The 13,177-nt window shown below is 35.9% G+C and overlaps 1 protein-coding gene across 1 annotated transcript in view; it reads left to right on the top strand.

Moving 5' to 3' along the window:
* The window catches only part of ARHGAP15 (Rho GTPase activating protein 15), a 642,246-nt gene that overhangs the window by 107,302 nt on the left and 521,767 nt on the right, over positions 1–13,177 (top strand). The window contains exon 5 of the mRNA XM_011988707.1: positions 5,670–5,757. Coding sequence (XP_011844097.1) covers positions 5,670–5,757 — 88 coding nt within the window. The remainder of the gene's footprint in view (positions 1–5,669; positions 5,758–13,177) is intronic.

Genomic DNA, 13,177 nt, shown 5'->3' with positions numbered 1-13,177 from the left:
CCTCTGTGGAAAAAATAGAAAACTATGCTCTCAAAGTTATGGTGCAATGTGGAGGCACTGATTGGTCAATGGGTGAATTTGCCTGCTGACCATCATGGTAGGGATGGAAGACAGAGATAAAGGACTTGCAGTTCAGCATTGCAGGATAGCCCAGGTCAGGCTAACATGTGGCTTTGCTCTAAAGAGAAAGAGATTCTAGTACTTCTATGACAACTCTTCCTTATCTCCCTCTCTTAGCTCCTTTCATGAGGCTCTCAACTGGCATGCTCAGAGTGACTACAGAGAAAGCTGCATGCCACCTGCCTAGAGACCATGGAGACACTGGAGTGAGCAGGGTCCTGAATCCCATCTTCATGGCTCGTTTGCCCTTGGTTAGGATGCAGCCTTACTGGGCTTCAGTTTTCTCTTCTGTAATATGGGGGTATCCTAGACTCATTCAGAAGACTTGGTTTCCATGTTTATTGTCCATCTTCTTATAGTTAGAAGTAAAATTTTTGAGGCACGTCTTATTTTTCCATCTCTATTCAGTCCTTAGAATTGTGTTTGGCATGTGGTAAATGTTTAATGGAGACTTGTGACCAGCTTGGTAATTAAATTCCATAGTGCATATAAAATGCCAGGTGGCATACAGAGCAGAAACCAGTGCAAGCTCAGGGTGGGAAGCCCTCTGGAGAAAGCTCAGGTATTGGCCACTAGAAGCATAAATTAGGAAACAATATCCTATATTAGAAGTGTTCGATAGTTAAGAAAAAATAATGCTAAGAATACTGTTTTAAAGCACCAAGAAACTAAAGAACAGAGAAAGGAAATGAGACTTTTTAGTCCTCGTTAATGAAGAACAGCAAACACAGAGCAGAAAACATCTAGATGTGTGACCCTCCTGAAATTTGAAAGGCCATATGCTCTTTTACTCAAAAAATCTTTAATTATCACCTACTAAATGTCAAATAGTATGCCCAGTACTGGAAATGCTCTAAGAGGTTAGAGGTGGTTTCTACCTCTTTGTGGGAGCTTGGGGCGGAGAGGGACTTCCTAGTGTGAAAACTGTGTTTATCCTAGAAAATAGTCTATTTGCAAAGTTTCATCAGAAGCTGCTGGACTCACCTATCCTGGCTAAGGCTTTTAAGCTTGTATGAGTTGCCCACTTCCTGAGATGTCACCTAATATATTGAGTAAGAGTCATATATAGTGATTTGGTTGCATGTGGAAAATATCAAATCCTTAAGTCAAGGAAAACCTTGCCAAGTGATCCTTTGCACACTCCAGAGCTGACAATGCCTTACAAGAGAGTCACCATGTTAGAGTAACTCGGTGAAAAACTATTCCACTGATGTGCAGAGAACTATAGGCATCACAATGGGTCAGACATGTCAGAATGGGAAATAGACTGGACAGATATTATAAGGATAATGGTCAAGTTTCTAGAGTACTTTGATCAGAGAGGAAGGTTCAGACCTAAGCCATAGTGAAAAGTTGTTCTCATGAGGTAAACCCTCAGCTACTCCTAGACTACAGTCCGCTGACTCCCTTTCTGGGTTTATATTCTTTGCTGAGTGCAGATGAGTCTGCTAATCACAGACCAGAATATTCCCTGGCAGAAAAGATACAGAGATGCCACCCAGTTAGGAACACACACCTGTTTCTGTCTTCTAATGAGGAGTCAAATGATACATCATCTTATTCTTTTGAATCAGTGCAACTTCTAGGGTAAGAGAGCTTGGGAATGGTGGGTCTTTGTTCAGTCTTTCTAATAAGGATCAGATAAAGTAGTTAATAACAGAGCCTGGATAGCTGACATCTTGTCTCACACTATGCACACTAGCTTCTATCATTTGAGGATTTCAACCAAAACTACATTAAAATCTGACTTTGAAAATATCCTTAATGAAGGTAGAACTGCTTAGTCCTGGATATGTACCCAAAGAATTGTAAGTCATTCTGCTATAAAGACACATGCACACGTATGTATATTATGGCACTATTCATAATAGCAAAGACTTGGAACCAACCCAAATGTCTATCAATGATAGACTGGATAAAGAAAATGTGGCACATATACACTATGGAATACTATGCAGCCATAAAAAAGGATGAGTTCATGTCCTTTGCAGGGACATGGATGAAGCTGGAAACCATCATTCTCAGCAAACTAACACAAGAACAGAAAACCAAACACCGCATGTTATCAGTCATAAGTGGGAGTTGAACAATGAGAACACATGAACGCAGGGAGGGGAATATCACACACTGGGGCCTGTTGGGGGGTCGGGGGCTGGGAGTGGAATAGCATTAGGAGAAATACCTAATGTATATGATGAGTTGATGAGTACAGCAAACCACCATGGCATGTGTGTACCTATGTAACAAAACTGCACGTTCTGCACATGTACCCTAGAACTTAAAGTATAATTTTACAAAAAAAGACAGTATATAAAAAAGAAATTATTCTTTGGTCATTGTTGTAAAGTCATAATGTAGTTAGGGCTTCCTTCACTGGTGTGCGTCCAGGGCCCCATGCTCAGAAGGACTCTGCCCTTGATTTAATGCTAGATTGTTACTGTCTTAAAATTCTTCATAATTTTTGGACACAGAATGCTGAATTTTTATTCTGCACTGTGCTTTGCAAATTCTGTACACAATTCTGTTTTTCATTGGCAGATAGGTGTAAACTCATGTCTTTCAGTTATTCAAAAATGTGTATTGAGGCCTTAAAAAGTAAATTAAAAAATTTGGATTAAAAAAACCAGACAGCATAAAGTAATGAACAGATTATAGGTTTGGGAGCTAGAGAAACAGGGTTTAACTGTAAATCTAAGTGTAAGACCGTAAGTTACCATTTGAACCTCGTTTTTCATATTAGTAAATAGAGATGTTAGTGCTTTCATCATTTTTGTGTATGAAGCTAAGCATAAACTAGGTGATTAGATTTATGCTAGATATTCTAAATAATTTATGCTAATTATTATTTTAAAAGAAATCATGGGAAAAATTGAGATGAAAGAGGACATCTAAAAGGTTGTCAGCAGCATTATTATTCTTCGTTTTGAAATGAAATTCTTTTCAAGCAATAACACTCAGCTTTCACTTTTATTCAGAGAAGATAAAGACCGTGTTTATAGTTTATAATTTCAAAACAAAGTAGCACTGTACATAAGGTGTCAGAGCAAGTCATATTGCTAAGGTATCGAGACCTGCAGTTCTTACCCTCTTCAGTTTTTTCATCCAGTTCGCCTAACAGGGACGCAGTTCACAGCAGTTCAAAGTCCTAATAAAGAACAATGAGATAATTGTGTTTCATGCAACTTTAACTCTAACCAGTTCCATTTCCAAGTTTAAGGATGGGGAGAGTTTTGCCAGCAAATTCTATAAATGATCAACATCTGAAACAGATTCAAATCAGAGCCATTTATCCAGGACTTACTATAGATAGGATGCAAATAAGGTATAGTATCTCCTTGTGAGAATATGAAATATATAGTGGGAAGTATAATAGGTAGGTTAAATATGGATTCTTCATGTGTGAGGGTGTTCTGTACTCCCTGACCACATATGGTCAAAACAAGGGTGGTGTTAAAAGATGCCCAGACTAGACTTCTAATAATGTTTCTCTTTTCCTGTTTGAGGTCATCTATCATTATGACCTGAATGAAGAGAAGGCTATTGCTGCTTCAATTCACTCTTCTGCTGCTGGTACCTAAAAAGAGAAATGGACACTAGGGCAGAAGGAAAAGTCTGTGTGGTTTTCTTTCTGGGTTTTGTTTTTTCATGTTTTCATCATTTAATTGAAAAATTGAGACTCTTCATTTAAAGACAAGTGGGTCCAAGAACACAGTGTTTGTATTTGAATGTTGAAAAATACACATTGTACTTCTTGTGTGTCTGCTTTTTCTGTTCTTTTTTAACACAATGGTGTATCATTAAGAAAGCTCCAGGCATATAAGAGCAACCTAATTCTTTTTGTAAATATTAACCTTACTGAATCAAAGCTATCCTTTCAATCAAGCTCTTAGTTTCTAAAAGGCAAGTGGAAATAAGTTACACAAAGATCTTCAATAGTCATTTAAAAATATTTTGGTGTGGTTTTCTATTGACCCGAATAAAGTCTTTCCATAAACTTTTTAAAAAAAATCACTTTTGTAAAATGAAATCAACTATTTTGAAGTGAATGTTAAGCCGAAGCAAACTGCAATAATACACTCTAATGGGTAGAAACTCATGGATATTACTCTCCTTAATATCTTGACTATCTACAAAAGAGTGCCTTCATGACATGAACATATACACATTTTAACTACAAAAGCGATACGTGCTCAATGCAGAAAACTTGGTAAACACCAAGGAATACAAACGAAACTCAAAAGCCGCGATTTTACCACTTGATTTAATTATTGTCATATCAAGACTTTTTACCAGGCCAAAGTTCAGTCATTGACCCAATACATATGTATTTTGTGTCTATTCTGTCCAAGGCACCATGCTAAGCACTGGGGATACCTTTGTAGAGATGAACTGATTTCTGACATCTCGAGGCTCATTTCTTAATGGAGGATAGAGGTGAAATTTATGAAAAATATTTTTAAATTTATAATAAGTGATATGAGAGGAAGTCATGGATGGCACATATGACAAAGCAATGTTTTGACTTCTAATTAATGGAATTAATAATCAGAAGGGAATGTATGGGTGAAGAAAGTCCTAAGTAAATAGCACAGCACAGTTATAAACTACATGTATTATGGTCTGCATTAAAACATTCCTACATCAGTATTCTTCTACAGCATAGGGTTCATTATTCTGTTATAAGGGTGTATTATATGCAATTTATTTAACCAATCTTTTTATATACTTTATGTATGGAATTAACAAATAATGATGCAATTAATTTCTATGCACACAGACTCAGCAACTTGTGAGACTATTTCTCTAGAATAAATTTAAATTCATAGGAATGGACATGTTTAGCCAAAAGATATACACATTTTTAGGGATTTTTTAAAAAGCACATTTTCAAATTACACTCTAGAAAGGAAGCAACAGTCTGCATTCCTACCAATAGTGTATGAGAGAATCTATTTCCTACACCCTGATTATCCCTGGATGTTATCAGATGTTAGTTCTTTTATTCCTTGACAATTTGATGTACAAAGAGGGAAAACGCATGTCACTATTTTTATTTGCATTTCTTTGATTTCTAGTAAGATTCTACATTATGAAAATATTTTGAATTAAGCAATGACACATGAGGCTGGTTAGTTTTTAAGACTGAAATACACTAAACCAATGAAGAGAAGAAATAATGAAGGAAGGAAAGGGTTCTGATTCCTATTTATACTTTGCTATTTTTGGTTTGCTGTAAAAACATAAACTTTTTATGGGAAAGATGCACATGGATACACAAAAAATGGATTTTTGGTAGTTGAAAAAGATTTTAGGTGGATCTATAAATTAAGAAACTCTTACTATAAATGCTATGCTTTTAAATAATTCCAGAATGTCTTTATTATTACCCAAATTCCATACCACCTATAGATTTTAATAAAGAGGAGACTTTTAGGAAGACTGTTAAAAATAAAGATGGTCTCTACTCATTCCAAATGTTGCTCATACTGTATCTATAAATGATTTCTTCAACTGATAATGCTTTCTTTCCTTTTTATTTTTTTTCTAAGGAAAAACTGGTCTACTTCCTGGATTGTTCTTTCTAGTCGAAAAATTGAATTTTACAAAGAATCCAAGCAACAGGCTCTGTCCAATATGGTAAGTAATTCTCTGTTTCTATTGTTAAACATCTTTTCAGAAATATTGTAGGATTAAAAATTTGGTTTTATCAGAAATCACACTAAAACCTCCAAGCTACCAACATCTGAAAACAGATGGAGAAAATGACTAAACAAACTTTTAATCAGATGAAGGGAAAATAGAACTTAGTGTCTGTTTTATTAAGTGGTGCATTTGGAGAATAATCACAAAATGAGATGTATGGTGAGCGGCTATGTAGTAATGCGAAGGTAACACTTTAAATTAAGGTGCCATTTATAAATGCCTTATTCTTATTTATGAAATGATCACTAAATGCAGCTACTTGCTCAAATAATGTATTATAAAGTATGTTATAAAATGCATTAGTAATAAATGCTTAACGGATGATACTATGGGAAGCTGTTTTAAAGAATATTATAAGACGTAAATCGTATTAAACCATGTATGTGCATCTTTAATACATGAATTTAAGTTGTTATCTAGCATGCTATAAAGTGCTTCAGACATTAATAAATAATAATAAACTGTTTATAAATGGCACCTTAATATAGGGTATTACCAACGAGGAAACACTCTAAATTAGCCAAGAGATTTTTTATCTTAGTCTAACTGTGACGTTCACTATATCCAGCTAACCTTTTTGCATTTTTCTATGACCCCATCTAATGGAGCTAATACAATTTCTGTATCCTGTAGTTATTACAAAGTGAAATTTGTAGGATTTCTCCATTGTACCTGGAAGAGGGCCTCACATATACTTACAAAGATTTGACAGTGATAGTAAGTAAGAGCAATTCGAAGCCAGTTACTGGGGCAATTCAAGCTCAAAACCTTGCTGCCCAAACGCAAGAGCTGCCACAAGATGTAGGAGACAGTGGGCAGGCAACATATCTGACAGCCTCCTGATTAGGAAGGACTCCGGGCAGGAACTAACCTGCCACAGCCCATCGGCCTGATGGATGACAAGGAAAGGGGTCGCCTGGCAGGAATTACCCACAATGAACTAATTTATATTTGGCAGGTAATAAAACGATGGGAAGTTCTTTGCTCTCCAGCCACTAGTTGTGTTTGCTATGTAATCCTCTTTAAATAGAAAATAGAAAATCATTTGCTAGGAGATTCTTCTTAAAAGAAGATTTTAGTAAGAACAAAAGGTAGCATTTGGCTTGCTTCTGATGACCGCAGTAGCCTTTATCCCCAAGTGGCTTGATGATTTTGGAGTCTCAGTGCTGTCCGATCTGTAAACTAATTATGAATAAATTTAAAATATATCTCAGTCCTTTGTATTTTTAATTTAAACTGCCTCAGAAATTTTTTTAGGGTTTTTTGTTTTGTTTTGTTTTTATTTTTGGCTACAGTAAGGTTGAGATAATCTTTTTAAGGAAAATAAAGTACCCCTAAGGGCCAGGCACAAAACAACTTTCATCCACTTGCAGGTCCTTTGTCTTCCCTTTGAATGAGCTCTAAGGGGGAAGTCAGGAGGGGAGGAAAGTCGCTGGCTTTGCTGAGTTTGGCTGCTGAAAAGATGATCTTCCCCTGCTGAGTGAGAAGAATTCCGTTGGGAAGAGAGTTTACGCAAATGTGTGGGATAATGGGAGAGATAAGATTCCATATTTTAAAGCATTTGGTTTATTTTTATTTTATTATTTTAATCTTTTTATACCAGGAGATAAAATTATCAGCTGTTAAATTTTACACAGGTGAAAGAAAACTCCCTTTCTGATTGCAGGCAAACCTTGCAAGTTAGCTAACAAATTGCATGCCTCTTGTTCAACCTTCAGAACTGTTGTAAATTGACAATAGACTTGACTTGTAGAAGAAACTTGTTAACATTTTTCTGGCAGTCCTTATTTATTACTTCTGGCCCCATTTTTAATGCTTTTATGGTTTCTACCAGGCACTCATTGTCTTCAAAGTCAATTCAGAGCAGCAACAAACTGTGTTTTGTGGTAATGGGTAAGAGAATTACAGATTCATGTTTGTGCTGCATGAATTGACTTGCTAGTCAACTTCTTGGATCCATTTCTAACCCAGTATTAAAGGTCTAGTGGGATAGCCCACATTTACCAGTTCCAGTCTTAGAGAAACGATACAACCATTGCCAGGCCTTGATTAAAGATGCTGTGGTTTTATTTTGAAAGAGATTTATGCTCAAGTTTTTGAATTTCTCTTGCACCCCCTTAGACTTGTTCTGGTGTTGTTCATTGTGCTTCTGGAAAAATGTCTGCCCCTTCCTTCTAGGGGTCAGGACAAGCTGCCTGAGTGAGTGCAGAATGTGATTTAAAAGAATAAATGGTATTTTAGTCCTTATACAAATGATCTTTAAGTGTTAATGCAGCTGTGAGACAAGGCAACAAAACCAGCCAGAGCGGTATTGAAGTTGGACTCTAGGGAATGTAATTCTATTTTTACCACTTAGAAGCTGGTAACATTACTCACTTCTTTGAGCTTCAGAATCCTTACCTGTGAAATGGGCATACTGATACCTGCCAACAGAATTAGTAAATAATGAAATTAATTAGTAAAAACAAATACATAACGACCAAAAAATTGTGCTTTATTATATCATATACTATTAAATATAGAAATATAGCATATTCTGTAGTACACAATATACAGTGGAATTATATTATTACATTAGTTTTGTACTTGACCTGATTCAGACATTTATAGAAGAGAGAATATACTAATTCAAGAAACTCCATCATGCATGACCTCCAAAAGAATGTAGCCAGAAGTAGCATTAAATACTGTCTCAGAGCAATGACTAATACTGAAAATAAAGCCATCCATCCATTTAGGGTTCTAGATTTTAACCTCCTGAATGTCCATACGAAGTATCCCAGTGCCCCCATCTTCTTCCTTTGGTTCTTACCCTTACTGTTTTCACATTTAATACAGCATGTTACAAAGTATTGTGCCTGACCCACATTCTGTGTTTGTCTACTTTTCTTTCTCACTGAAGTTCTTCCAGTTCATATCTGTCTTAGTTAGTACTGCTATATCAAAGTACCAAAGGCTGGGTGACTTAAACCACACACGTGCATTTTGCCCAGTTTTGGAGGCTGGGAAGTCCACGATGGAGGCACAGGTGGATCTGGTGTCTGCTGAGGTCCTGCTTCCTCGTTTACATCTGTCCTGTCTTCTCACTGTGTCCTCACATGGCAGAGGGCAGAAAATGAGAGAGCAGACGTTCATGTCTTTTCACATAAGGCCACTAATCCCATTCATGAGGGCTCCACCTTTATGATCTAATTACCTCCCAAAGGCCCTGCCTCCTAATGGCATCACACTGGGGTTTAAGGTTTCAACATAGGAATTTTAGAGGAACACATTCAATCCATAACAATATCCAAGTCACATTTTTATCAAAAGCAGCCTTACTGTGCAAATAAGCACAGAATCACTTTGCTTATTTTCACAGAGATTCATTGGTTTCTCAGTGAGTCAGCAATAGAGAAGGAAGAATGACCTATTCTGTTCTTGTTTTATAAAAAGGTCATTGAATCATAACTGACCACCTACTATCATCAGCATTTTATAACAGAAAGGACATTATAAAATGACGAATCCAAAATACAGAAAGGATAAAATTATCAGAATAAAAGACGCTCTTTACCAAAAAGGAAGCTGTCCCCCTTATTTGCCTAACATACTCTCTCTTTTGCTCATCAGGGCAAGTGGATCTGGACTGACTGGTCCTCCAGTGAGGAGGAAAACCACTCATGCCCCTAGATTCAGATTTCCTGAATTATGAAGGAAAGGATGGTGTTTGTATTCTCGTATTTTTAAATGTATTTTTATGTATAACTCACTTAAAATCTTTAAAATATTATAAAATAATGCAGAAACCATTTTAAGTAAAATGTATAAAACATCTATGTGTATTTTTAATAGGTATTAATCAATCACCTACATAAGCACCACCCAGGACGAGGTATAGACCCTGCCAGCCCTTTAGAAGCCCCAACCCCTATCAGTTGTCCCTTTGTCATCATAGCCTCTTCCTTTCTCTGGAGTTAGCCACGAACCTGCATGTTAGTCATTATTTTGTTGCCTTTCATTATTTTCCCACCTATAGCTATATACCTTAAAAATATAATTTAGGTGTTTTTTAATTCATATAAAGGGAATTCTAGTGTATGTTTCATTTGTTTCTTGTTTCTTTCACTAAGTGTTTATTGCTTTTTCTGTCCTTTAATATTTTTATCATTCCATTTTTTTCTTTACTAGTTTGGGAGGATGCACTTTGTTTCTGTTCTGTTAGTATAGTTAACTTAGCATTACAGCATTAGTACTTATCAACAAATAAAGCTAGTGTGAGATCCTTTACCTTCTACTAAGATATTACCTTAGAATATTTTTAATCAATTTATCCCTTTCTCAATGTATATGTTATTACCATCTGGTGTTTTAATTTTTTAAATACCACTAGACATTATTATTCTCTTTTATGGAGTCAATGTTTGTTTACATTTGCCTAATATTTGGTGCATTCTTTGCTATTTATTTCTCCATGAACCTTGGACTTGCTTTCTAGGATCACTTTTTCTTCTGCTTGAAATATATTCTGAGAAATTCCTGTGCTAAGGGTCTTGCAGGGACAATCTATCTCGTAGTCTGCTTATTTTGAAAAAAATCTCTATTTCTCCCTCATCCTAGAAATATATATTCTCTTTGAATATAGAATTTTTAGTTGGTAGTCATTTTCAGTCAGCATGTCAAAAATATCATCACACTGTCTTCTGTTTTCCACTCTTACAATCAAATCACCTGTTAATATAACTGCTCTTTTCTGATTGCTCATAATATTTTTCTCATTACCTTTGTTTTTCTACAGTTTCACCATGATGCATACAGATGTCAGTTTCTTTTCATTTTGCCTGCCTGGATTGTTATGCTTCTTAAAATTATTTATTGCTATCATTAATATATTTCAGAAAATTTCCAGTAGCTATTTTTTTTTGGAGACAAAGTCTCACTCTGTCACCTAGGCTAGAGTGCAGTGGCATGATCTTGGCTCCCTACAACCTCTGCCTCCTATGTTCAAGCAATTTTCAGCCTCAGCCCCCAGAGTAGCTGGGATTACAAACATGCACCACAATTCTTGGCTAATTTTGGTATATTTAGTAGAGATAGGGGTTCACCATGTTGGCCAGGCTGGTCTTGAACTCCTGACCTCAAGTGATACACCTGCCTCAGCCAACCAAAGTGCTGGGATTACAGGTGTCAGCCACCGCGCCAGGCCCAATGGCTATCTTTTCAAATGTAGCCCCTTTTATATTCCCTCTCTCATCTCCTTCTAAACCTTCAATTAAACTCATGTTAAATTTCTCACTGTATTCTCTAAATGCCTTACACTCTTATTTTTCTTATATTTTTGTCTTTCTGAGCTGCATTGCAAATAATTTCTCTTTAGGTATCTTCCAGTTCTTCATTCTCCTTTCATAATGAACATTAAGCTTTTAATTTCAATTATCGTAATTTTTAGTTCTAGAATTTTGTTTCTTTTAAAAATGTACTATGTATATTGAGTTAATTTTTTCCTGCAGGTATTTTTTAAGACTGTATTTTATTTTGTTGTAACTAGGAGGAAGAGTTGTTTTATAATCTGTATTTTGTGATTCTAACATCTAAATCTGTGTCAGTATGTTTCTGCTGGTTCTTACTCATATTGCTTTGTTTTCTTGTATGCCTGGTTATCTTTGACTGTGTGCTAATCATTGGTATTGAAATATTATCATGGGAGGCACTTTGAGGCCTAGGATAAATGTGTCCTACTCCATATTATTTTAGATTTTTCTCGTGAGGTTTGGGACCTTCCCAGAGACTGACTATCTCAATCTAAATTAACAGTATAAAACTCTCCAATTATGTCTACATAATAGGAGGGCCGTAGCTATCCTGCCACTTCTCAGGGACAAGATTGTGCCTCATTTTTTCTTATTTTCTTATTTTTTCTTATTTTCTTATTTTACATTGCTCATCTACCAAAACAGTCTTCTTTATATTTGTTTGGGTTTGGAGAAAGGCAACAACTTTAATATTGGTTCTCCCTTATTCTTTATAACACTTCGGCCAGGACCTTGCTTCATTATTCTGGGTTTGATTGACCAAAGCTCAAATGTGTAGCATAAACAAATGACCTCAGGAAAAATGCAGTTATGTTACTTTGATATTCAGCTTCCCTCACTGACTTCATATTTCCACTCCTAAAAAATATTTACGGTTGCAGTCCCACTGTCTTTTCATATTTTCAATTCTTTTAAGGAGTAATTTTAAAAAGAAACATTTTATCCAGCATTTTTATTGTTTTTAGTGGGAGAATTGATCCAAAAACATAGCTTCTCATTACAATCTACCTCACTTTAATTTAAGTATGCATTTGGTTAATCAAGTTTGTGCTATTTATATAAATCTTGGTGGGAAAAGACTTCATAAGAATATGTATTGAAATTCTACAATGAACAGCTTGCTCGTTAGGGCTACATATAAGGCATAGAGATATAATCAAGATATAGTCTTTGCCTTATAAAATCTCTGCCAAAAAATAGGGTGAGATGAAATAAGAAACATAGTAGAGGTTTTTTTTTTTTTTCCTGAGATTTTGAAGAAGGCAAGCTCACATCTGTGAAAGATTTGAATTGGGCCTTGAAGGACAGTTATAATTTGAATATGTGGAGATTTGCAGGGAGGGAGTGCAGAGGGATAAAAAACATGAACAATGGCATAAAACTGAGAATGGGCAGAGTCTGTGCACAGCAAAGAGAAATGAATTTTTGGTTTGGTTTGAAGATAGGATAAAAGAAAAGGATTGAGAAGAGTATCATGACCTGAGATTTGCTATGAGGGACAAATGAGTTTAATGAGTTGTGTTAGCGTACTCCAGGTGTCTTCATTCTGGAATAATCTGTCATGGCTATTATTTTAACAAACATACACTGAATAGCAGTACTAGTCAGTGTTATGTATCTTAAAAGAGCCAGGCCTATTGTAGGGCCAAAGCAAGAGAGGATGCTCATTCTTCAAGGATCTTTATCTCATTTACTGCAGAAGTGAAAACTGTTTCCTCAGAAGCACCCACATTAGTGTTTGTTTCATCTGGTGCTAAAGAAGTACTAGAGAATCAGGAGCTGTCTGTTTGATTTACCTTCTCAGGCCTTGACTCACATTCCTTGTATTTTTCAGATACGCTTTCCTATTTTGGTATCAGTGAAGTATTTCAATTGACTCTAGCACTTCGTTTGCAGTTTGACTCCTAAGTACCTGCTGTACTTTGTGATTTTAGAGCTTCTGCTTGAAGTGTTCAGGAGGCACCTGACCATGTGCATGGGATTTGGCAAATCTCCATTTCTGATTAAACAAAACCCATTTGATGGATTGCATCATAGAGAAGAAGCTCTGCAATTTAGAACAT

Source organism: Mandrillus leucophaeus, unplaced genomic scaffold, assembly GCF_000951045.1.
Source record: "Mandrillus leucophaeus isolate KB7577 unplaced genomic scaffold, Mleu.le_1.0 Scaffold336, whole genome shotgun sequence".
In the NCBI taxonomy this organism is placed as follows: domain Eukaryota; kingdom Metazoa; phylum Chordata; class Mammalia; order Primates; family Cercopithecidae; genus Mandrillus; species Mandrillus leucophaeus.
Note: the sequence above shows the minus strand (reverse complement) of the source record. Positions and strands in the feature narration are given on the sequence as shown.